The 26,090-nt window shown below is 49.8% G+C and overlaps 1 protein-coding gene across 5 annotated transcripts in view; it reads right to left on the bottom strand.

The window, feature by feature from the left end:
* The window catches only part of LOC105484786 (SRY-box transcription factor 13), a 58,004-nt gene that overhangs the window by 10,121 nt on the left and 21,793 nt on the right, over positions 1-26,090 (bottom strand). For 2 of the 5 annotated variants that reach the window (XM_011746726.2, XM_011746731.2), the window contains exons 2-7: positions 7,627-7,843; positions 6,331-6,442; positions 6,155-6,241; positions 4,075-4,247; positions 3,563-3,631; positions 3,046-3,160 (exon numbers count right to left, since the gene is read on the bottom strand). In XM_011746726.2, the coding sequence (XP_011745028.1) occupies positions 3,046-3,160; positions 3,563-3,631; positions 4,075-4,247; positions 6,155-6,241; positions 6,331-6,442; positions 7,627-7,842 (772 nt within the window). In that variant the 5' untranslated portion in view covers position 7,843. The remainder of the gene's footprint in view (positions 1-3,045; positions 3,161-3,562; positions 3,632-4,074; positions 4,248-6,154; positions 6,242-6,330; positions 6,443-7,626; positions 7,844-26,090) is intronic. The other 3 variants (XM_011746730.2, XM_011746732.2, XM_011746733.2) reach the window with 2 other exon arrangements.

Below are 26,090 nucleotides of genomic sequence, written 5' to 3'. Positions count from 1 at the left end.
TGAACTCTGCTCCAGCGGGGTAACTAGAGCAGGCTCCCTGTGGGAGCCGAGGTGTGCGCTAGTGCCTGCAGCATGGGCAGGATTCGGGCAGGTGGAGATGGGGTGGTGGCGTGTGTGAGGGTGAGCTGTGAGGAATGAGGCCGGCCATGAGGGCCGGGTTGGCTCCCAGGCCCTTGAAGGCCGAGGTCAGGAGTGTGGAGCCCATGCTGTGGGTACAGAGCACCGTGTAAGGTTTGTGAGCTAGGGAGGGCCACTGTTTGCAGTCAGCTTTTGCAAGGGACCTTGCTTGCTTAGTTTCTGGAGCAAACAAAGAGGGAGGCAGCCGTGCCAGTCCCAGGCTCCCACACCTTATTTACTGCCTCACTTGCCCAGAAAGCAGTTGAGGGCCCTATCCCTGACCGGATCACTGTCCCCTTGCTTCCACGGCTCTCCTCCACATTCATGGGGAGTTGCAATGGTTTGGAATTACCCCGTCCTCCACCTTCAACCTTCTCCACTCCACATTCCCCCAGCTAACTGGAAACTTCCACATTGGGCCTGTCTTAGTCCACTCAGGCTGTTGAAACAAAGTGCCATAAACTGGACAGCTTACAGACCTCAGAAATTCATTCCTCAGTTCTGAAGGGGAATTTGCTTCAGAATGAATTATACCTTGAGTCTTACCTATAACTGATTTGAGATTTATTATTATTTTTGTCGGTTATGCGACAGGGCCTCACTCTGTCTCTGTATGTCTCGCTCTGTCTCCCAAGAGGGTATACAGTGGTGCAATCGTAGCTCACTACAGCCTTGTCCCCCTGGGCTCATGCAATCCTCCTGCCTCAGCCTCCCAAGTAGCTGGGACCACAGGCACAGGCCACCATGCTGGGCTTTTTTTTTTTTCTGTAGTGACAGGGTCTCACTTTGTTGCCCACGCTGGTCTTGAACTCCTGGCATCAAGCAGTCCTCCTGCCTCAGCCTCCCAAAGTGCTGGGATTATAGACATGAATCACTGCGCCCAGCCTAGGTGAGATTAGATGAGGCTCTGGACTTGAAACTTTTGAACTGATGCTGGAACAAGTTAAGATTTGGGTGCCTATTGGGATGGAATGAATTGCATTTTGCATATGACTAGAAAATGACCTGGGGAGAGTCTGGGGCAGGATGCTATGGTCTGAATGTTTGTGCCCCTCTATGTTGAAATCTAATTCCCAATGTGATAGAATTAGGATGTGGGACCTTTGGGGGGTGACTGGGTCATGAGGGTGGAGCCCTCAGGAATGAGATTGGAGGCCTGAGGGAGCCTGTTTACCCCTTTCACCACCTGAGGACACAGTGAGAGACGCCATCTGTGAACCAGAAAGTCGGCCCTCACCAGACACCGAATATGCTGGCTTCATGATCTTGAAATTCCCAGCCCCCAGAACTGTATGTGAGGAATAAACGTCTGTTGTTTATGAGCCACCCAGTCCATGGTGTCTTTTTACAGCCCCTGAATGGATGAAGATGGGGCCTGGCTTTCTCAGTCCTTCGTGTTTCCCCTTCACACCACCCTACAGTGCCCGGCCAAAACCACGCAGGAGCGGAGAGCGGGTGGGACTGAGCAGTCTACCCAAGCCCACAGCCTACAGGCCTCAGGGAATTTCCTCTTCTGTCTCTTTCTCACCTGTGGAACAGGGACGATGAACTAGCACAGGTTGCCTTTAAAGCTGTCCACACTCCTGGGGTAATTATGGGCAGCGTCTCTGCCCTGTCCCCATAACTCTCTGTCACTGCCCTAGTTCAGGTATCATCCCCTATTACTAGAATCACCTCAGCAGGTCCTGCTTCTGGCCTCCACTCCCTACTCCTCAAAGCCAGAATGACACACTCACTACTCTAACGTTCACATGCACCCACGGCCTAGAAAATAAATCCCAGACTCCATGCTCCGTCCCCAACTGCCCTGCACCATCAGGTCCCACACCCTTGTCTGACACATGGCCAGTCTGCTGAATTTCAGTGATGGGGTGACATGGTGTAGGCAGGGGCAAGAGTGTGACATGGCCAGAGTGACATGGTGTAGGCAGGGGCAAGAGTGTGAAGATAGGAATCGTGGCTGTTAGAATTTGGGAGATGTTGGCTCATGCCCATAATCCCAGCACTTTGGGAGGCTGAGGCGGGAGGATCACTTGAGGTCAGGAGACCAGCCTGGGCAACATGGCGAGACTTTGTCTCTACTAAAAATACAAAAATTAGCCAGGCATAGTGGTGTGCACCTGTAATTCCAGCCACTCGGGAGGCTGAGGCAGGAGAATTGCTTGAACATGGGAGGCGGAGGTTGCAGCAGTGGGCTGAGATTACACCATTGCACTCCAGAGCCCAGGTGACAGAACAAGTGAGACTCTGTCTCTCAAAACACAAACAAACAAACAAAAAAGAATTTGGGAGATTTATAAACCCCAGTTAATATTCCAGATTTTTTTTTTTAAAATGGAGTCTCGCTCTGTCACCCAGATTGGAGTGCAGTGGTGCAATCTCAGTTCACTGCAACCTCCACTTCCCAGGTTCAAGCGTTTCTCCTGCCTCAGACTTCTGAGTAGCTGGGACTACAAGCATGCACCACCATACCCAGCTAATTTTTGTATTTTTAGTAAAGATGGGGTTTCACCATGTTGGCCAGGCTGGCCCCAAACTCCTGACCTCAAGTGATCCACCCATTTTGGCCTCCCAAAGTGCTGGGATTACAGGCGTGAGCCACCGTACCCGGCAATATTCCAGATATTAATATTCTGGCACAGTAAATATACTCGAATTGGGGAGACTAGACCTGGATTGCTACATCATTTTACATCTGGAAAGGGCTTTATGGTTTTTCAGTGTGCTATTTCTTTTCATTCTCCCAGTGAAGTTCAGTGAAATTCAGCAAGATTCAGAAAAAGAGGATTATTCTTCCACCAGACAGATCCAAAACTGAGGCCCAGGAAGTTCACATAGCAAATTAATGGATGAGAGTCGCTCCAGGGCGCTTTCCCTGACCTCAGGACAGGTTGGCTGCCATGCTGGAACCTCCCTTCTCTCACTCACCTGGTTTGCAGGGAATGGGCTGAATGGGTAAGGCCAGCTGGGAGTCGGGGGTGACAGGCAGAGGTTGGTGGCTTGGGGGGAAGGCTGGGATCATGACATAAGGCATGTTAACCTGCTGAAGGCAAAGAAACGCTGTGTGAGTCCCCAGGGACCCAAAGAGCTACCCAACTATGGTCAGCCTATGACACAGAGAATGGACCCATGGACAAGAGGCACAGGGGATAAAGCAGGGACAGTTTTCTAAAGGATCCCACTGACCCTAGGCCACCTCTGTGGGCCCCTGTCTACCTGCCCTCAGATCTCAGCTGGGGAGGAAGACAGGCCGGGCTCCTCCCTCAAATCAGGGAAGGAAGACAGGTTGGAGGCTAGAACAGAAATAACCCTCCTCGGGTCAAGCCTGAGTGATTCTGCTCTGGTGCTTTAACTCGGTGCACATCCCCTGTCCCCAGCACCCTCCAGGCTGGTGTCAACTCCCTCAACCACCTCCCATGCCTCTCTGGGTCTCCCTTCCGGTTACCTGGATCTGCTGCTGAAGGAGGTTGATCTTATGCTGCTGCTGAATCAGCTGCTGCTGCTGCTTTGCAATCTGGGAGAGGGAAAGAGTGGGCAGAGGGGGTCACGGACATTAGCCCTGGGGCCCAGAGCCTGCCCAGCCCTAACCACGCCCTGCTTTCTACAGTGGGGCAAACCGCGGAGTGGGGTGCCAGTAGGGAGCAGAGCAGTCAGCCCTCAGAATTGGTTCTCCTTTTGTAGGAAGCTCATCCCTCCCTCCAGGACCAGGAGGCTGGGTAGGAAGTTGCAAGCTGCTCTTCCTGCAGAGTCCCTTTCATACCCTCCTACCCTGACCCCGCACAAGGGCTCATGAATCAGTCCAGGTGGGAATCCTACAGCCCCTGGCCATAGACCCTGCCCCGCCTGCCCCCAGGCCCCAGCTTGCACTGGTGAGGCCTGCCCCTAAGGCACCCTTCTCTAGGTCCTGACACACTCCTTTTCCTGGAAAGAAAGCCACACCCACCGAACAGGACCTACCTGCTCCTGCTGCTGCCGGGCAAGCTCCATCTGCTGCTGCTGCTTCTCAAACAGCATGGCAGCCATGTTCTTCTGCTCCGAGTGGGCTGTCAGGAGCTGGTCCCGCAGGGTGGACAGCTGGTGGATCATGACCAGAAGCTGGAGCTCCTTCTCTGCTAGGCTCTCTTGGGTCCCTGCTCCACAGTGAAACAGCCCCCATTGAGACTTTTTATTTGTTCATCTGTACATCCATCCATCTATCCACCCATCTATCAAAAACTTATTGAGCAATTGCTATGTCCCAGGACCATTAGGGGCTGAGCCACAGAGATGATGACACAAGATGCTTGCCTTGAAGGGGGTTCTTCATGTTGCTACCTGGCAACTACTAGCCTAGAAGTTCTCCCCTATTAGCCACGAATTCCAGGCCCCCTGAAAATGCTGACAGTGGGACGTCTCAGCCCCAGAGCCCTGGGCCTCTTGAATGTCCTCGAGTGCTCAGCACCACACAGGGTCAGGGCGGACAACCATCCCATCAGAGGGATCCAGTGGGACACACTCCGGCTTTGAAGCAAGACAGCTCTGGGGTCAATTCCCATTTCCACCCGTGCTGCCTCTGAGCTGTTAGGCAAGTTACCAATTTCTCTGCACTTTAGGGTTTTTAGAGTCTGTTAAGTGGGCATAATAACAGTCACTTCAGAGGGTTACTGTGAGGGATAAATGAGCTAATAGAGGTCAGGTTTGGTGGCTCACGCCTATAATCCCAGCACTTTAGGAGGCCAAGGCAGGTGGATCACTTGAGGTCAGGAGTTCAAGACCAGCCTGAACAACACGGTAAAACTCCATCTCTATAAAAATGCAAAAATTAGCTGGGTGTGGTGGCACATGCCTGTAATCCCAACTACTCGGGAGACTGAGGCAGGAGAAGTGCTTGAACCCAGGAGACGAAGTTTGCAGTGAGCCAAGATCGCACCACTATATTCCAGCCTGGGCAACAGAGCCAGCTGTCTCCAGGAAAAAAAAAAAAAAAAAAAAAGAAGCACTAACATATACAAAGCTCTTAGTCCAGGATCTGGAACGTGGTCCTCAACCAATAAATGTTAGTGCTTCCCTGACCTCCAGTTTTGCTCCTGTCTGATGCAGCAGTTTATTCCTGAGTGCCTGGCCACAGACCTTTTTTTTCCTTTTTTCTTTTTTTTTTTTAAACATTGGAATCACTCAGGGATCCTTTGAGAAGTATAGAGGCCCAGGCCCCTACCATGCCCCAGGGTTCCCATTCAATAGGTGGGGGTGGAGCCTGAGCATCTCTATGGTTTTAAAGTTCCCTCTGTGGGTGTGATGGATGACAATGCAAAAATGATCATTCTGGCTGGGTGCGGTGGGTGGCTCATGTCTGCAGTTCCAGCAATTTGAGATGCCAAGGTGGGAGGACTGCCTGAGCCCATGGGGTCTGAGACCAGCCTGGGCAACATAGTAAGACGACATCATCTCTACTAAAAAATATATAAAAATTAGCCTGGCTTGGTGGCAGGTGCCTGTGTTCCCAGCTACTCAGGGGTCTGAGATGGGAGGATCACTCAGGAGGTTGAGGCTGCAGTGAGTCAAGATTGTGCCTCTGCACTCCAGCCTGGGCAACATAAGGAGACGGTATCTCCAAAACCCCCCCCCCAAAAAAAAGCAAAAACAAAACAAAAAAATCACTCTAAGGAACCCAAGCCCATTAATCACTACTTCTCATTCACTTAGTGAGGTCCAACTGACCTAGAATTAATTAGAGTGAAAGGGAACTTTCTGCTCATGTTGCGGTTAGACCTGGGAAGTGGCAATGACATGCCTGAAGTCACAAGGGTGCCTGGTGAGAGCCCAGATTCAGAGTCATGGGATTTGATTCCTACCAGGCCTCTCCTGCATGGGATGAGTGAGACCTAATGCTTGGGGCCCCCAGGCGAGGGATGGTGATGACCCCTAAGGCCAGGCAGGAGCCAGATGGCACAGGACAGGTATGAGGGTACCAAGAACTGCCCTACAGAGCCAGGCTGCATGACCAGACCAGAAGAGAGATGGGGTTCAAACATCTCCCCCACCCCCGACAGGCCTTCACCTTTGACATCTTTGGCTTCCATAGAGTTCCTTCCTAGAAACCTCTCCTTCCAGTCACTGGACAACAGCTTCTCGATGGCTGGCACCACTGGAAGACAGCAAAGGGGTGAGGAATAACCGTCTTAACAACACCTTCCTGCCTCAGGCTTCTGCTTCTAACTAGGGCAGACATCCTACCTTCTTTCAAATTTCGGTTGAAGTCCAGCTTCTCCTGGCTTCCAGAGGCAGCCTCCGACGCTCCTGGTCTCTTGGGTTCCGGGGACCCATTACCCTCTGGAGAGCTACAGTCCTGCAAGACATACTGAATTGTCACCATCACCCCCAGGAGAAGGGGACAGGCTGCAGGGAGGGCTGGGAACCCCAAAGATGTGTACCCTGAGGGATCCCAGCCCTATCCAGGTCCTACTTCTCCATTCAGTAGGCCCCTTTGACCTCTACCTGCCCAAGCTTTGTTTAGGAAAAGAACAGAAGATTTCAAAACAAAAGACCTGGGTTTCAGTCTAGGCTCAGTGACTCACACAATGCTTGATCCCACACAAGTCCCTCAACTGCTCTGAACCTGACTTCCCTCTTTTGAAAATGGAAATATTAATACCTCCTCTGTCACAGGATTGTTGCTGGGATCAAGGGAGTTAATGCATGTGAATGAGGTTTGCCATTGCAATCAGGGGCCAAAAGTCACCTACTAATTATTACTCCCTTGAACACACCCACTACACCAGCAGGGCTGCAAAGGGGAGCAGGCAGGGGCTGGCAAAAGTTACTCAAACTCCCCACTGCCTGCCTCACTCCTCTCATCAAAGTCCTCCCCATTCTTTAAGGCCTAGCTTGAGGCTCTACTTCTCCAGGAAGTCTTCCTCGATCACCAGTGCCCCCACCCTCCAACACCCTCCTCCAGGCTGGATTCTTTCTTAGAGCCCATAACTCTCCTCATTTTCACTTATTTGGATTTTAATTATATGTTACCTTTTTACATCTCCTATATGAAATCAGAATTTGTAGCAGTTGCAAGAATCCTTATTAATCATGTAGCTCAATTCTCTTGTTTTAAGGGTGAAGAACCGTATCATCTTTAACAGTGACCTAATTCTTGCTTGGGTAATTAGGTTGATTTTCCCAAATCACCTGAAAAAGCTGGTAGATGACTTTTAAGCCAGACTTTAGCATGTGTGTTCTATCTCCCCATCTAGTCCTCAGAAACAAGGACTGGGTCACACATAGGTGAACAGTCACTATCAAGAGAGTGAGTGAGTGCAGGCGTGAATCCAGGTCCTGCTCTGATAGGTGACTCTGCTTCCAGCCTCAGACTGAACTTGGCAGTGCCTCCCTGCTTCCCTGCACAGCGTCTTACCCCTATGATCACCATTTCTGCCTGTATCTGCTGCCATCTAGGGGAGTGGGCCTGCCCAGTCTAGCAGAGAGCCCAGGTACAGCGCATGGGTGTGAGGATGGAGGCAGGGCGGGAACACTGACCCAGGAGCCCCTGAAAACCTGGGCTGGAGCTTGGGGGTCAGCACTATCCTGAGAGGCCCGGGCTGGGTCTCCAGGCTGAGGTTCAGCGGCAGTGGCTGAGCCCTGGGGGGCCTCATGGCAAGGCTCTTTCTTCTCCTCTGACTTGATGGTGCAGTTCACCATGGTGCCAACGCCATCCAGGGCCAGCTGGGCAGAGATGGGGCTCCTCATGGACATCCTGGGGGAGGGACAGAGTGAGCTGAGGTGAGTCCCCGGTCATAAACTTCCGCCCAGAGGCAGTGATCCTACTGTTTGCTCCCCTGACCCCACCCAAGTGCCTCCTGGTGCCCATCACACGGGCACACTCACGGAAAGGGCAAGCCTACTTATGAACCCACAGAAAAAAATCAGCAAAGGCTCTTGTATCCCTCATGCTTTTTTGTTTTTTGCTTTTTAAACAAAAAGTTCTAGAGAAAAGTGGGCCCATGCTTCCGCACGCGCTGCCTGTGTAATGCTGGGACTACAGGACTAGTGGACTGACCAGCCCAACTAACGAGGCCAGATACTGACTGGCTGTCTCTGAGCCCAACAGAGTTGGGAAGAGAGAGAGAGAGAGAGAGAGAGAGAGAGAGAGACAGTGCGCATCTGTCTGTGTATGTTTGTATGTATACAAATGCTTCCCTGCCCCGACTCCCTCACTCTGTTACCTAGTCTGGAGTGCAGGGGTACGATCTCAGCTTACTGCAACCTCTGCCTCCTGGGTTCAAGTGATTCTCCTGCCTCAGCCTCCCGAGTAGCTGGAATTACCACGCACCACCATCCCCAACTAATATTTGTGTTTTTAGTAGATATGGGGTTTTGCCATGTTGGCCAAGCTGGTCTCCAACTTCTGACCTCAGGTGATCTGCCCACCTCGGCCTCCCAAAGTGCTGGAATTACAGGCGTAAGCCACCATGCCCAGCCTACAAATGCATTTTTATAATTAGTTTCCAAAACTTAAAAGTCAAGAGATAGCACATAAAAATCTAAATTTGAACTTCTAGCTCAATTGTCGTTGTGGCAAATATTGGCTGGAATTGAGTAATGGGTATTTCTTATGGACAGGCCAGTCTACCTTAGCCTCTACACTCCTACTACTCCCCAAAAAGGAAACCAAGTATTAACTATATAAGACATATAGTCTTCTATATATAAGACATATAGTCGTCTTCTTACAGTGGAGACAAGGTAAAAGTAAATGATTTCTTACTTCATGCATCTATCAAAAGGGGGGAAATAGCCAGGTATGGTGGTTCATGCCTGTAATCCCAGTTACTCAAGAGGCTGAGGAAGGGGCATCACTTGAGGTCAGGTGTTTGAAGACAGTCTGGACAACCTAGTGAGACTCCCATCTCTTTAAATAAAAAAAAGGGGGGGGGTGGACAGAGGGGAATAACAGACTGAGATGATTGGCTTTACAAAAAATATTTTCCAATATCTAGCTAGAATCTCTCATTTAGAGTATGGCCACTATAGGCATTTGAGTTTGCAGTTCCTAGTTTAAGCACCTGGTATACCTGGCAGACCCTCTTGAGACTCTGCACCTGCTGTTCCTTTCCTGTCACATCACTGCCTGGGACATCTGAGGAGCTGAGCAATCGTAGCATCTCAGGGAGTGGTTTCCAGGGGTCATGCCAGGCTTGGGCAGAGCAGCAGATGCCTATCCTCCAAAGTCACTGGGGCACGCATCTAGAGATGCGCTCTGGAGTCTAGTGGGAACACACAGCAGGTTCCAGCTACGCATGGGTCCTGCCTCAGCTACTGACTAGCCCAGTGACCTAAGGCAAGTTGCTTAGCTGCTCTGTACTTCAAGTTTCCTCACCTGTAAAATGAGCATAGTAAGAGTCCCTACTCTACAGGGCGGCCATAAGAACTAGGAGTTGATATTTATATGGTACTTAGAACAGTTCGTGGCACCAGTAAGCACTGATCTGGTGTTTTGTTGTTTTCTTGTGTATTACATTTCCAAATACCATCACATGATCTGGTGTTTGTTAAACCACTACTAGTTGGAATGCAGTATAAGGACCAGCAGCTTCAGTATGCCTTGGGGGCTTGAGAGGCAAAGTCACGGGTCCCGCCCACCAGAATCTCTGGGAGTAGGCCCTCCAGGTGATTCTGATATGCACGAGTTAGAAAAGCACTGTTAAATAATTTTTAAAATTTTTTTTTTGCATGGAGATTAGATGTTTGTAAGGTATGTAAGGCTAGGATTAGGAGGTATGTAAGGCTAAAATCAGATATAGTAAAAATATCCCTACAGTAAAAAATTCCTTAAACATCCCAGGCGCAGTATGGTATTTAAATATTGCATCAACTATGTATGGATGCATTTGGATAGATTGCATCAACTCTGTAAAATGTTTGTTATGTATTATGAAACATGTATTGTATATAATAGAGTACATGTAGAGTATTTTAAATAAGTAAATATTATAATTGAATAAAATATATACAATCAGTCCTCTGTATCATAGGTTCCACATCCATGGACTCAACCAACCTCAGATCGAAAATATTTAAAAAAGAAATTTCATCTGTCCTGGGCATGTAGACTTGTCATTATTCCCTAGACAATACAGGGCAAAAACTATTTACATATGATTTATATTATATTAGGTATTATAAATAATCTAGAGGCACAGGGGCTTATGCCTGTAATCTCAACACTTTGAGATGCTGAGGTGGGAGGATTGCTTGAGGCCAGGAATATTGTATTTTTTTTGTAGAGACAGGGTCTTGCTATGCTGCCCATGAGCCTGAGCAACATAGCAAGACCCTGCCTCTACAAAAGAATACGAAATTTAGCTGGGGGTGGCATGCGCCTGTAGTCCTAGCTACTCAGGAGGGTGAGGCTGGAGGATTCGCTTGAGGCCAGCAGTTTGAAGCTGCCAAAATTAAGCCACCGCACTCCACTCAGGGTGACAGAGTAAGACCCTATCTCAAAAATAATAACAACTGGCCGGACGTGTTGGTTCATGCCTGTAATTCCAGCACTTTGGGAGGCCGAGGTGGGTGGAGCACCTGAAGTCGGGAGCTCAAGACCAGCCTGACCAACATGGAGAAACCCCGTCTCTACTAAAAATACAAAATTAGGCAGGCATGGTGGTGCATGCCTGTAATCCCAGCTACTCAGGAAGCTGAGGCAGGAGTATTGCTTGAACCTGGGAGGCGGAGGTTGTGGTGAGCAGAGATGGCACCATTGCACTCCAGCCTGGGCAACAAGAGTGAAACTCTTGTCTCAAAAATAATAATAATGATAATAATAACAATAAATAAAAATAAGGTATACGGAAGGATGTGCATAAGTTATATGCAAATACTATGCCGTTCTATATCAGGGACTTGAACATCAGCACATTTTGGTACCTTTGGGGGTCCTGAAACCAACCATCTCAGATACAGTGGGATGACTAGACAGTCTTACATCACTTAATAGCATAAACATGTTCTGAGAAATGCATCACCAGGCAATTTCTTTGTTATTCAAACCTCATAGAGTATGTTTACACAAACCTAGATGGTACAGCCTACTCCACACCTCGGCTGGATGGTATAGCCTATTGCTCCCAGGCTACAAACCTGTACAGCATGTTACGTACTGAATACTGTAGGCAATTGTAATGCAATGGTTAAATATTTGTGTATCCAAACATCCAAATATAGAAAAGCTATAGCAAAAATACAGTAGTAGAATCTTGCAGGACCACCGTCCTACATGTGTTCGGTCGTTGATGGAGACGTTGGTGGGAAGGCAGCGCATGAGTGCATGTGTATTTGATTTGATTTCACCTTGCCGATCAGATCAGACTCTCCTGCTCACCCACTTTCAAAGTGTAGGGTTCCCCAGGGGCTGGGCCCCAGGATAGGGCACTGCAGAGAGGGGCCTCCCTGACCGTAAGAAGAAAGGCCCCATCCCACCTAGATGCAGAGAAGAGAAGAGACCCCGGCCCAGCTCGCTCTGCGGTCCCCTCCTGCAGCCCAGGGGCCTGGAGAGCGTCCAGGAAGCAGGCGGCTCAGCCCATCCGGGCACCGGGAGGGGCTCAGAGCCAGGCCGAGAGCAGGGGGGTGAGAAGTGGGAGTGGGCGCAGTCGGGGAGGGGGTTTTATCCTGAAGCCGAAGGCAGCAATTACATAACAAACAAACCCTGGGCTCAAGCTGTGAATTAATCAAACCGCTGAAAATAAAACCTTCCTCTCAGGAACTTCAGACAAAAGAAATGAAAACAACCAGGCTGGCTGGAAAATAAAAGGCAGCAGCACTGAATGGGGGACAAAAGGAAGCCAGACAATAGGGTGTTGGACAAAAGCAATAAAGCCAAAGGAAGTGTGACAGGCGCACAATGCGGGCCTGTGGGCCTCTGATCCGTCGGCTCTGCACCACCTCACTCACACCCACCGCGGGCACAGGCCGGCCACCGGGTCCCTCCTCACTCCAGACTTGGGTCCTAAGGGTCTCTCCTTCATTCTGTCCCAACTTCAGGGGCTTCCAGCTCCTACCTCGAAGCCTTCCTGCCGCAGCCCAGAAATCCCAGCAGCAGCCGCAGCCTCCGGGAGCATGGTCAGATGAGCGGGACACAAAAGTCCAAGGTCTCCCCAGTTGGGGATGGTGAACAACCATCCATCCCTGGAGCTGATGGTGGAGGCAAAGGAGGCCATCATCTGTCCTAATTAACCCTAGGACTGCACGGCCCAAGATTGCAGCCACTTGCCACACGTGGCTACTAAGCACTTATAATGCAGCCAGTCCCAACGGAAATGTGCTGTGAGCATCAAACCCACCCCAGGTTTCGAAGGCTTAGTACACAGAATAGAATGTAACTAAGAATAGAATTCTTAGTACACAGAATAAAATAGCTCATTAATAATGGTTACTGATTACAAGTTGAAATTCTTTCTGGATAAGTTGGGTTAGAGAAAATACATCACTAAAATTCATTTCACCTATTTCTTTTTATACTTTTTTATGTAGCTACTAGCAAATATTACACATGCAATTCCCATTATATTTCTGTTGGACAGCGCTGCATTAGGACACCTCCTCCCTTTGAGCTTTTACACACACTTAGCCTCCATGGTCCCTCCAGCCAGGCACCATGGATCACCCTTATATTAGGGAGCCTGTCTCCTGGCCCTCTCAGCGGCCTACCCTGGCCTCCAGCACAAAGACAATGGCTCCTGGTGACCAGCCAAGCCAGCTTAGAGGTGTCAGTCTGTTCACTAGGGCTTGGTGCCCACCAGATAACCCTGCCCAGACAAGGGCCCTTCCATCCTCACAGGTGTCTGGCTCAACGGCAGGTGCTGGGCACTGGCCCTTAGTTGGTAATCCTCTGGGCCCACTTGTCTGTGAAAAGGCAACAGCCCAGGCGCAGTGCCACCCCGCCCCCACTGGAGAGCATCTCTGGGTCTCACCTTTGGGGGAGAGGGTCCCTGGGTACCTCTTTTACCTCCCTCTCCCCCTCCCCAAGCACAGGTCTGCTTGAGAAGAGCAGCTCCTTTCCCTGCCCTGTCTGGTCTTAAGGGAACCAAGCCCCAGCCTGCCATGGCCCAGAAAGAGCAGGTGTCTCTGTGAAGAGCATCAGTGCCAGGCTCCAGATCCTATAACCATCCCAGAGAGGGGAGTGACGGCCCCATGATCAACTGGATAAGGGAGGAAAGGGAGCGCGATGGAAAGAGAGGGGTCGTGATGTGGTCACTGCTCTGTCACTCTGCAGCTGGGGGTCTCTGCACAGTCTGTTTCACCCCTGCAAGCTGTGTCTGTAAAACAAGGGTCCTGGAGGGAGTCAGGGGACAACTTGGAAGACCCACAGGGTTTGAATCCAACAACCTGGGTTTAAATTCCTGCCCTGCCACAGGCTAACATGTGTGAACCTAGTCAAGTTAATTAACCTCCCTTAGCCTGTCTCCTCATCCTTACAATGAGCACAATAACCCATATCGCACTGGTGTCCATGAAGATTAAATAATACAGGGTGAATATCTATCTACAAGTTGTGCACAGTCCAAGATGCTCTGAGAGTCAAGTGGTTGAGAGAAAAGACTCTAGAGTCAGATAGACTTGGGTACCTTTGAATCCCAACTCTGACCAATCATTGCTGTGCAACCTTGGGCAAGTAACTTAACTTCTCTGCGCCCATTTCCTCCTCAGTAAAATGGGAATAAGAAACTCAACGTGGAGAGATGAATCTTCTGTTGACAACACCAGACCCTATCAGAGTGCCTATTTTACAATCTCATGGCACTTTGAACTTGACCTTAAAAGTATTTGTCACAGTTGGTAATGATACCTTTACACACTTAATTTATTTTGGAGTCGCCAGGCGCGGTGGCTCATGGCTGTACTCCCAGCACTTTGGGAAGCTGAGGCAGGCAGATCATCTGAGGTCAGGAGTTTGAGATCAGCTTGACCAACATGGTGAAACCCTGACTCTAGTAAAAACACAAAATTAGCCAGGTGTGTAATCCCAGGTACTTGGGAGGCTGAGGCAGGAGAATCGCTTGAACCTGTGAAGCAGAAGTTGTAGTCAGTTGAGATCGCGCCACTGCACTCCAGCCTGGGCAACAACAGCGAAAACTCGGTCTCAAGAAAAAAAAAAAATTATTTTGGATTCACCCAGTAGCCAAAAATGTACCTGTTTCTGCTCATCATTGTAGCTCCAGAGCCTAGCACAGTGCCTGAAACACAGTAGGTGCTCAATAAATATTCTTAGAATGACAAGAGAGTGACAAAGAGTTCAGCAGCACAGCACAAAGCAGGTCTGGATGCTTAACAGGTGATGGATACTGCTACGACTATTAGACAGCTCCTGCTCTCTCAGGCTTTTCTCCCACACCCAATTATCCTCTGCTGTCTCTTCCTTGGGTCTAAGTTCTTCCTTGTGAGTTTCCTAAATACCCCAAGCAGCAAAGTGAGTCCATTTCCTTTTCTTTTTACCTTGGGTCAGATAAGAAACAGTTTCCATACTTTTTAGATTTAAAGACCCCGTTGGAGTCCACCCTTAAGTCTCCCTTTAGACTTTGCAGAAACTAAAATAATCCCTCAAGTTCCTTTACTCCTTTGTTACACAGCATGCTCCTTGCTTCAGTGATTTTCCATGTGGCTCCGCAGGAGGTTTTAAGGTCAGTAACCTCAAACTCCGCTGTCCCAAAATGCCCAGAAGCCAGAGAACCCTGGGTCCACAGGATACAGGCATTACTGGGCTCCCTCGGTTTCCACCCTAGTCTGATGCCTTGTGGTCAGAGGCCACAAGTCCATAGGGTAGCCCATCAGCCCCTCGCTCGGATGGAAGTGCTCCTGTGTGCCCGGTTTCCTCTCTTGCCCAACCTTAACACATTTTACAAACAGAGAAACTGAGGTCAGGAGATGTCGAGTTCACACAGCTTTTTGGGCAGCACTGCTTCAAGACTATATAGAATGGCCGGGCGTGGTGGCTCATACCTGTAATCCCAGCACTTTGGGAGGCCGAGGCGGGTGGATCACCTGAGTTCGGGAGTTCAAGACCAGCCTGGCCAACACGGTAAAACCCCATCTCCACCAAAAATACAAAAATTAGCCAGGCATGGTGGTGCACGCCTGTAATCCCAGCTACTCAGGAGGCTGAGGCAGGAGAATCGCTCGAACCCAGGAGGCGGAGGTTGCAGTGAGCCGAGATCGCACTGCTGCACTCCAGCCTGGGTGACTGAGTGAGACTCTGTCTCAAAAACAAACAAACAAACAAAAAAAGACTGTATAGAGTCAGAGGCCGTCAGCCAGCTGGGGCGCTGAGCAGCATCTCCGCTCTGCCCTCCCTTCCTTCTCAGGAACCCACCTCACAATCCCTCTTCCGTTCTTCTTCCTCCTTGGTCTTATCTCACCCAAGCGAGCATCCTTAAGAAGTGAAGACCGCGAAGGAGAAGGCTCCAGCCATCTTCACCCTTGACACGCAGAGCCTTGAGTCTCAGCTGGTGCCTGCCAGGCCCTGGGGCCCCCAAATCCAGCACCTGGGACAAGGTATAGAGAGGCACCTGCCTCCAAGGAGCGACAGTGGCTCAAAGCATGGCCCTTATATGACAAAGCCCGCTGCAGGTGCCAATCCTCTTCCTTTCTCCTCCCCACAACCAGCCCCGTCACGGCCCCTCTGACCCCCACCAACCCACAGGTGCACACACACCTAGCCCCTTTCTGCCCCAAACAAATCACCAGCCACTTCCTCTTCTAACCAGTCAACCACCGACCCTGTTGGATTGGAATCAAAGGAGTTTTTACTGTCAGCCCTTCCTCCCTCCACAACGACAGTCTTCCCCCCCACAAAAAATATCTAGATGAAGATAAAGATAGAGATAAATTCCAGTCATCGTAGCATGACGGGTGACTCAGACGCTGGGGTACAGGAAGCCTGAACAGACAGGCAGACCCTCTGAGAGGGCCAATGGCTACACTTCCCCACTGGGCACACACTAAGCCCCCTCCACTGCTGGCTCCCACTCCCAAGCTTGCCCTGAGTGGGTGGTGCCAAGGGGCATCACCAGGGAAAGAGATCCATGCAGCAGGGGTGGGGCAGGGCTTGAGTCCCAGGGGAATGCCACTTCCTCTGAAAGCCTCCAGAGAGCTGAGAACCTCAGGCTGCCCTAAACAATAGCCCAAGGCGTGGGTGCCCAGAACAGTGCCCCGGTGCCACATCCTGCCATTCTTCTCACAGACCACACCCTGCCACCCTTCCTGGCTACACCCGATCCTATCTCTAATGTTTACTCAGAGCTGGGAGCTGGACTGGCTGCAGGCTTGGGACAAAGCTTTCCTAAGAGTCCCTCTCTCCCTTTCCAGCCTCTGTGGGCCCTGGGGGGGATCAGATCCAGGGCACGGCCAGTCTGGTCTAGCCCAGCTCAGGGGGGCCACAGCCAACACTCCCTCAGCTGTTTCCCGGTTGGCCAGGGTGGCCAGGGTGGCATTCACCTGGTAGAGCGGCCAACACCAGACAGCGGCTGGGTAAACTCCCAAGCATGGGAGAAGAGGTGCTTCCCTGCAGCGCCCCAGGGACAGAATCACAGTCCAGCCTGAGCTTCTGTGGCTGCCGGGACTCAGCTGACCCTGGCCCAAGGGCACAAAGGAAAGCAGTGGCCAGGGAGAGACTATAGCTGTGATGTTCCCACCTGGTCCTCAGGCCTTGGAGGCATCTGAGTCTTCTCCCAACCCAGTGAGTGGGTCGAGAAAGAGACAGATGGGGCTGCTTAAAAGCGCCGCTGGGGCTCCCAGTGTGATGTGGGCCTCCAGAAGGCCCAAACTGAAAAGAGGTCAACAGTGTCTCCAGGAGGCCCCTCTCTGGAGGCCTTCCTGCCTCTAGGACCTGAGCCTGTCTCCAGGTTCTCCTGCACCCCAACAGTGCTAGAAGGCAGGGACAGGCCTTATCCTTGTCTCCCAATGGCAAGGCCAAGCCTGTGTCCTGGACAGGTGAGCACCTCTGGCTTCCTGCAGGGACAGTGCTCATCCTAGGGCCAGGAGATGCAGAAATTGTGCAGCTGAGGCTGACTGGCCATGTCAAAGGCCCCTTGGGGGATAGCCCTGAATATTGACCAAAGGAATGGGAGGCAAAAAGCAAGCATGCAGTGGTACAGCACTTACTTGGCTGCAAACACTAAGTGAAAGGCTCTTCATTCACATCCCTGCTTAATCCTCACAAGAACACTACAAAGACTAAGGCTCAGAGGGCTAGAACGCCCTACTCAGGGCCCAGTAGAAGTAGCATTTGAACTCAGGCCTCACTGATGTCTAAATCCACATCGTTTCATTTATCCGCTGATGCCCTGGCCACTCTCCTCAGCGCGAAATAACAGGCTCTGGTCCAGCAAAGATAGAATGGCCACTGTCTTCACCTCTTATAGGACTGCGGTTTTTTTTGACTTGAGTCATGGCCAAGGAAAACCTAGGCAAAAGAAACCCAGGCAGCTCTGGGAACTTAGGGAAAAGACTTCACCTCTCAAAACTTCCATTCTTCATGTGTAAAAGAGAGATTCCAAGAACTATTTTGTAAGTAAGAGATAAGGTATAATTATAGAATCTGGTACAGAATATACGTTCAGGGAAGGAGGTAAGGAGAGAGAGCCCTAAAGGAGGAAGGAGTCCCTCTCCCTCCCTACCCTCAAGGGCAAGGGGGAGAAGGACTGGCAGCCTATTCTCCTCCCCAGCCAGCCCACCTCTTCTGGAGGCAGGTGGGTGGGTGTGATGACCCAGCATTGCTGGGAGGCATCCTGGTGTGGCTAATGGAAAAAGGACTTTGTCACATGGACCTGTGTCTGAAGACTAGCTCTGTTACGTACCACTAGATGTGTGACCATGAGGAAGTTTCAGTTTCTCTATCTCTAAAATGGAACAAATAATACCTACCCCATAGAGGTAGAGAAGACTGAATATGACGGTGTTTGTGAAAATCAAAAAAATGTTTGCTCCCTGACCCACCGCCCCCCCCTTCCCCCGCATGGTCAAACAGGCAGAAGACGTGCACCTGCGGAACACCGGGGCCCGCCACCCTCTTCCTCCTCCATCTGCTCCATGTAGGGCTCCCTCCCTAGCCTAGGTTATCAGTTTTCTGAATGCCCTGTTGATGTCCCCAACCACCCTGGAAGCCCCAGCAGGTGCCCCACAGTGCAAACAGGCGGAAAGGCTACAAATCTGCCAAGGAAGCCCCACATTCGCAGCGCCACCGCTTATCTGGCCAAGCCACGGTGCCTTCCCTTCCTCGACTGATGACACAAAAGCTCTGCAGAACTCATGAGCTCCCTCATTTCCTCTGGAGCCCACGAGGGTGAAGTGCTATTCCATTAACCCTTGCAGCCTTCTGCCAACCCCAGAGGGAGAGGAAGGTGGGTACTACAGGGATGACCACAGACAGGGGAAAGGACAAGTGCAACCAGTCTGCAAACAGCCATCTTTACCTGCCAGGCTGATGAAATCTCACCTTTGCCAAACACTCCTTCTCCCAGTACTGGGGTAGGCGGGGCAGCATTGGCTTCTGCTTGGTGACAAGTCTAAGCCATGTAGACTAAGCCCTCACAGTACGTGGTGAAATGAGGCTCCGGAAGACACGCAGAATTGGTTCAAACCCAGTATCCCTCTTAACTAGCCAAGTAGTTTAACTCTCTCAGCCTCACCATGTTGCCCAGGCTGGTCCTGAACTCCTGGGCTCAAATGACGCTCCTGTCTTTATTTATAACTGGGACAAATAGTAATATATACTCACTAGTGAGGTTTCAAAGAGTAAACAAGACAACACAGGCAAAGCCCAGTGCCTGGCACACAGCCGTACTGAACAACCGTAATGGACATTTTATCATTGTCATCTAGATTAGGAGGTGAAGGGTGGAAAAGTGGGAAGCCACTGGGTTCTAGGTAACCCAGTGAATACTTGAGACTTAACCTCTTCACACCTCAGATTCATTGTCTGAAATGGGGGCTAATAATACCTCCTCTCATGCTTGCTGGAGAACTGATAAGTTATTATATAGAAAATACTTAGCACAATGTCTGGCACAAAGCAGACTGGCACTTAGTATTGTGGTAGCTAAATGAAGGACTATGCTTCCAGCCAGACCATTCAGCCCCAAACCAGTATGTTTCCAAGGCCTCCTGCCACCTTTTTTTTTTTTTTTTATAAAGATGGAATCTCACTATGTTGCCCAGGCTGGTCTTGAACACCTGGGCTTCCTGCCTCAGCCTCCCAAAATGCTAGGATTACAGGCGTGAGCCACCGCGCCCAGCCATCTAAGGCCCTTCTTAAATGTATTTCAAATATCAGCCTCTATGCATCTGTGAGCCCATAGCCCACTCCCAAAATGAGCACTTCCACACAGCATCCTGGCATCCCAAGGGCTCAGGAAAGGTTTCTCTCCCTCTTCCCACCGCAGGCACCCAACTCACTGCAGAGGCAGGAGAAATGGGTCCACGATCCAGATGGGTAAGTGGTACAAGAAAGGAAGAGGAGTCAGTACATTTCATTCACCAGGAAAGCCACCAGGCAGTGTTGACAGGCGCACAGCCTTGAATGCAAATAGTCAGCAAACATACTTCGGCCTCGTCCTCTCCTCCCTGGGATTGTCTCCCTAACGCTCCAGAAAACAATATATACCTTGACAGAAGGTCTAGGGGCTCCCTAAGAGATTCAAGCATCTAGCTCCCAGCTTGGGCAGCCCTTGAGGAGGTGAGCAGCAGCCCTGCGATCACGGTGGCCAAGGCCCCAAGCCAGACTGGCACACCAGCTTCCCGCTGGCGCAGCCCGCTTAAGCCTATGGTGTCGCCCACCCCAGGGGTTCTAGGTGGGACAACACTCGTGCCTCATGTAAGCCTAATCACCACTAGCTCCCCTAACACAAGCTCGCTCATCGGACACCCCATTTTAGCAGCTCTTGCTCAGGCAGCATTCATTCTTCCAGTGAACAAAGTGTTCCATTCTTTTTCTCTCCAAAGGCTGCACTTCCTCTCCCATTATCTACCCTATTGTCAGACAAGCCTGCCACTAAAGCAAGATTTCTTCTTTCATTTTGTTATTTTCATGGTCCTCTTTATTTGTGGGTGGCTGTTTGTTTTTCCTGGCTTTGGTGCCTTTTCAAAAAGGGCAGGGAAGCAAAGGGAGAGAAGTAGCTTAGTCTCTGTTTTCATCTACAATGTTCATCAAACAATCCCCAAAGCAGCCAGCTTTCACCCCAATCTGCCCAGAACCCCGCTTTCCATCACCAGCACCCTTTGGAAACTGAGGCAGGGCCACCTCAACCAAGACTTGGCCAAGGGGTGAGATGAAATACGACCTAGGAAGGGATCCTGACACATGGAACCCACAATACTAATAATAGTAAAATGAATAATGGTGACATTCAAGATTATTTAGCAAGGGAATCATGGGCACTGACCAATCCACTGAGGCTCTTGGGACAATCAGATGAATTGGCAGTTGCCAGCCACAAACAACTGGCTGAGTCACACTGGTATGTGGCGAAAGACCCCAATTATGGCTAACTATTTTTTAGAGATGGGGTCTTACTCTGTCACCCAGGCTGGAGTACAGTGGCACAATCACAGCTCACTACAGCCTCTCAACCTCCCAGGATCAAGTAATCCTCCCACCTCAGCCTCCTAAGTAGCTGGAACTACAGGTGCATGCCATCATGCCCAGCTAATTTATTTTTTGTAGCGACAGGGTCTTGCTATGTTGCCCAGACTGGTCTTGAACTCCTGGCCTCAAGCTATCCTCCCGCCTTGGCCTCTCAAAATGCTGAGGTTATAGGCATAAGCCACCATGCCCGGCCTATGACTAACGTTTATTGAGCTTTTACTGTGTGCCAAGCACTGTTTGAATCACTTTTACTTATATTAATTCATTTAATCTTTATAATAATCATCTGAAGTAGATCATATTATCATCTCTACTTTACAGATGAAAAACTTGAGATGCTGGCTGGATGCAGTGGCACACACCTGTAATCCCAGCACTTTGGGAGGCCAAAGTGGGGGAATTGTTTGAGCCCAAGAGTTTGAGACCAGTCTGGGCAACATGATAAAACCCCATCTCTACAAAAAATACAAAAATTTGCCAGGCGTGGTGAGGCATGCCTGTACCCCAAGCTACTCAGAAGGATGGCTTGAGTACAGGAGGCTGGGGCTGCAGTGAGCCATGATCATGCCACTGCACTTGAGCCTAAGCTACAGAGACCCTGTCTTAAAAAAAAAAAAAAAAAAAAAGCCAGAAAAAGAAAAAGAAACTGAGACACCAACATGATTTGAGCCCAGGCAGTCTAGCGTTAGAATCCACCTCTCAACCAGACCATAGGAATCAACGACTTATAAGCTAAGCATAATCTATAAGGATTTAGCCTTTTAATTCCTTCATTAGTCTTATGAGATAGCTACTATGAGGACACAGAGGTGTAAGGAGCCATTGCCCAAGGTCATAGCCAGTGAGTAGTGACCAAGAAACTGAACCCAGAGACTGGCTAATGAGTCTCCTCTTTTAAGTGTTGGATTATACTGGCTTCTCTTCTACTAGTCAGAGGTCCCAAGAGTCATGGAAGGTTATCTCCTGGAGTCCCCACCCTCCCACCTCTGCTGGGCCAGTGCTGCTCCCACGATGGAAGTCAAGGGAACCAGGCCCTTTGCCCTGGTACAGATGATGCAAGGGAAGTAATAGTCAACCTGGGGCAGGAAAACCCCTGGTTTCACAGGCTACAAGCTTCGCTCACTCCTGCCAGCTATGCCAAGGGACCAGGTGAACATGGGTGAGAAGCTCAATGGAGCCTGCCTGCGCCACTTGCAGACACAAGGTGACTCAAAGCCAGAGTCCTACCCACAGTATCTTCCCCATGAATGAGGTTTCTCGTGAACAAAGGGCAGCATTCTGGAGGGCTCCGGGCTGCCCAGACCCTGACTCCCCTTACATTCATCACCCGTCTGTATTCTGGCCAGTCCTCCCCACCACCTATGCCCACATCTCCCGGTTAGCTTCGCATTCATTCCTGAACTTTCAATAGCATCAGGCAGAGCTGAGTGTTTAGTAGACCCTGGCAACACATATGCCTAATGAATAGTTGTAGTCACTCTTATTTTATCAGTTTTTTCCTAAATATAAAAGGAGTGTGTGCTTACCATAGAAAATCTGCAAAAAAAAAAAATTTTTTTTTTTTTTGCTCTGTCGCACAGGCTGGAGTGCAGTGGCACCATCTCAGCTCACTACAACCTCTCTGCCTCCTGGGTTCAAGCAATTCTCCTGCCTCAGCCTCCCGAATAGCTGGGATTATAGGCATGCACCTCCACGCCCGGCTAATTTTGTATTTTTAGTAGAGACGGGGTTTCTCCATGTTGGTCAGGCTAGTTTCGAACTCCCGACCTCAGGTGATCTGCCCACCTCAGGCTCCCAAAGTGCTGGGATTACAGGCATGAGCCACTGCGCCTGGCCCCAGCTAATTTTTGTATTTTTAGTAGAGACAGGGTTTCACCATGTTGGCCAGGCTGGTCTTGATCTCCTGAGCTCAAGTGATCCAACCTCCTCCGCCTCCCAAAGTGCTGGGATTACAGGCGTGAGCCACCGCGTCCAACCAATCTGCAAAATTTAAAATAACATAAAGAAAGCAGGTTGGGCAATGATGACTCACATCTGTAATCCCAGCACTTTGGAAGGTTGAGGTGGGTGGACTGCTTGAGCTCAGGAGTTTGAGATCACCCTAGGCAACATGGCGAAGTCCCATCTCTACAAAAAATATGAAAAAATTCCCCAGGTGTGGTGGCACACACCTGTAGTCCCAGCTACTAAGGAGGCTAAGGTGGGAGGATCACTTGAGGTTGAGGCTGCAGTGAGCCATGATCACGCCACTGCACTCCAGCCTGGGCAACAGAGCAGGATCCTGTCTCCAAAAATAAATTTAAATTTAAATTTAAAAATAAGAAAACAATTTTAAAAATCACCCATTTCACATCCAGGAGGTGGCCACTGATCACAGTTTGGCCTATTTCTATCAAACCTTTTTTTCTGAAGGTGGTTTTGTTTTTCACTCATAAGCAAGATTTTTTTTGTTTTTGTTTTTGTTTGTTGTTGTTTTTTTGAGAAGGAGTTTCGCTTTTGTTGCCCAGGCTGGAATGCAATGGTGCAATCTTGGCTCACTGCAACCTCCACCTTCTGGGTTCAAGTAATTCTCCTGCCTCAGCCTCCTGAGTAGCTGGGATTACAGGCATGTGCCACCAAGCCCAGCTAATTTTGTATTTTTAGTAGCGGTGAGGTTTCTCCATGTTGGTCGGGCTAGTCTCAAACTCCCAAGCTCAGGCGATCCACCCGCCTCGGCCTCCCAAAGTGCTGGGATTACAGGCATGAGCCACTGCGCCCGGCCTCATAAGCAAGTTTTATATTTATTTTCTCCCCCTTAATAGTACATCAGCAGTTTTCACGTTACCAAAAACTGGGTATTAAAAATTATTTGTAAAGCCGTATTTAATGGCTGCACATCTCCCACTCTATGGCTGCATCATGATTTCCTTTATCCCCATGCCCCATGGTTGAAATGATTCAACTCTTTCAATTTCACATTACTGAAACCTCCTCCTGACCCCTAGGGACGTCCACCCTCCCAACACCTCTGCCAGGTCACAGCCACTCTGCTGCTGTGACAGGAGGGAAGGCAGGGCCCCTAACAGTCAGTGGACCTCGCCTGCCCTCTCTTGATGGGCTGGAGACAAAGGGGTTTAGGACAGAGAATGGAAGCCAGGACGGGGCTAGAAAGCCTGGGCCCAAGGGCCTCTGCAATGCCGCCGCACGTATCTGTGTTTCTCCGGCCTTGACTTCCCCTTAAAAGATAAAGAGCACAATGGATTTTCACTTCACACCCAACAGGATGGCTATTATCCAAAAAAAGAAGGACAAAGAAGAAAAAGAAAAGAAAGAGCAGGAGGAGAATTGGCAAGGATGTAGAGAATTTCTGATGGGAATGTAAAATGAAAAGTGGTGTAGCTGCTATGAAAAACAGATGGAAGCCTGGGCAACATGGTGAAACCTCATCTCTACAGAAAATACAAAAATTAGCTGGACGTGGTGGCTCACGCCTATAATCCCAGCACTTTGGGAGGCTGAGGCGGGTGGATCACGAGGTCAGGAGTTCAAGACCAGCCTGGCCAACATGGTGAAATCCTGTGTCTACTAAAAATACAAAAATTAGCCAGGTGTGGTGGCACCTGCCTGTAATCCCAGGTACTTGGGAGGCTGATGCATGAGAATTGCTTGAGCCCAGGAGGTGGAGGCTGCAGTGAGCCGACATCCCACCACTGCACTCTAACCTGGGCGACAGAGCAAGACTCTGTCTCAAAAATAAATAAACACAAAAATTAGCTGGGCATGGTGGCATACACCTGTGGTCTCAGCTACTTGGGAGACTGAGGTGGGAGGATCGCTTGAGCCTGGGAGGTTGATGCTGCAGTGAGCTGTGATCATGCCACTGTACTCCAACCTGGGAGACGGAGTGAGACCCTGTGGAAAGAAAGAAAGAGAAAGAAAGAAAGAGAGAAAGAGAGAAAGAGAGAAAGAGAGGAAGGAAGGAAGGAAAGAAGGAAGGAAGGAAGGAACGAAGGAAGGAAGGAAGGAAGGAAGGAAGGAAGGAAGGAAGGAAGGAAGGAAGGAAGGAAGGAAGGAAGGAAGGGAGGGAGGGAAGGAGGATAGAAGGAAAGAAGGAAAGAAAAGAAAAATAGGATGGCGGCTCCTCAAGAAATTAGATACAGAATTACCATATGATCCAGCAATTCCAATTCTGGGGATGTACCCCCAGAACTCATAGCAATATTACTCACAACAGCCAAAATGGGAAACAACTGAAGTGTCCATCAATGGATGAATGAATCAACACAGTAGGATATATACATGCAATGGAATATCATCGGCCCTAAGCTGGAAGGCAATCTTGACACATCTATGATGTAGACAAATATTGAAGACATTATGTTAACTGAAATTAGCCAGTCACAAAAGGTCAAATATTATATGAGTCTACTTATGTGAGGTACTTAGAATAGCTAAATTCATAGAGACAGAAAGTGGAATAGAGTTACAGGGGCTGGAGTGAGAGAGGAAGGGGAAGCTATTGTTTAATGGGAACAGAGTTTCAGTTTGGGAAGATGAAAAAGTTTCATGGACAGATGGTGGTGATGGTTGCAAAACAATGTGAATGGACTTAATGCCTCTGAACTACACATTTAAAAACTGTAAATTTTACATTATGTCTACTTTAATCCAATTTTTTTAAAAATGGAGAGAACAAAAAACTGCTAATAAGTTATGCTTTCAGGGCATCTTTAATCTGCAAATGGGCAGAGGCGAGACCATAAACACAGCCTCATCGACTGGCGAGGGGACACCATGGGGGCAGCAGGGCTGGGGAACGGCTGCCTTGGGAGAACCTGTGTTCACAAGGCCATAATTAACATCCCTAATTGAAGTGTCTAGAAGCAGCGAGACCCAGACAGTGCCAGACCTGCCCGACCAACTAGAAGGCCTTCCCTCACTACCTCTAGAAACAATTAAAGGCTTCCGTGCACAACCCAGAGACAAGGTGTATTTAGGATTTCTCAGCAGAGAGTTAAAGGGACCCGGACGACAAGAAGATAGGGATAGAGGGAGAGATTCAGTCTTCCCCTAAAATCAGTTCCTCGACTTTCCTGGAAATTCTTTCCCGTCGGACGTCCATCTTAGAGTTGGCGGTTTCAAGGCAAGCACTGAGCTGACGCCTGTTTCCAGAACAGCTCTGCCCCTGCCTTGCCGTACAACCCTGGGAGACCTACTGTACGGCTCAGGACCCGTGGAAGAAGGTTTACTCCTGCTGCCCTCCCCGCCTGGAGAGGACACAGCACAGTGGTCCAGACCGAAGCTCTAAACCAGAAGGTCTGTGCTCATAGAAGGGAGTGGCAAGACGGAGGCCACCTGGGGAGAGGAAGAGGACTGGGCAGCCTTCCCA

Source organism: Macaca nemestrina, chromosome 1 (genome assembly GCF_043159975.1).
Source record: "Macaca nemestrina isolate mMacNem1 chromosome 1, mMacNem.hap1, whole genome shotgun sequence".
Taxonomy (NCBI): Eukaryota; Metazoa; Chordata; class Mammalia; order Primates; family Cercopithecidae; genus Macaca; species Macaca nemestrina.
The sequence above is the reverse complement of the archived record's forward strand: the minus strand, read 5'-3'. Positions and strand labels throughout refer to the sequence as shown.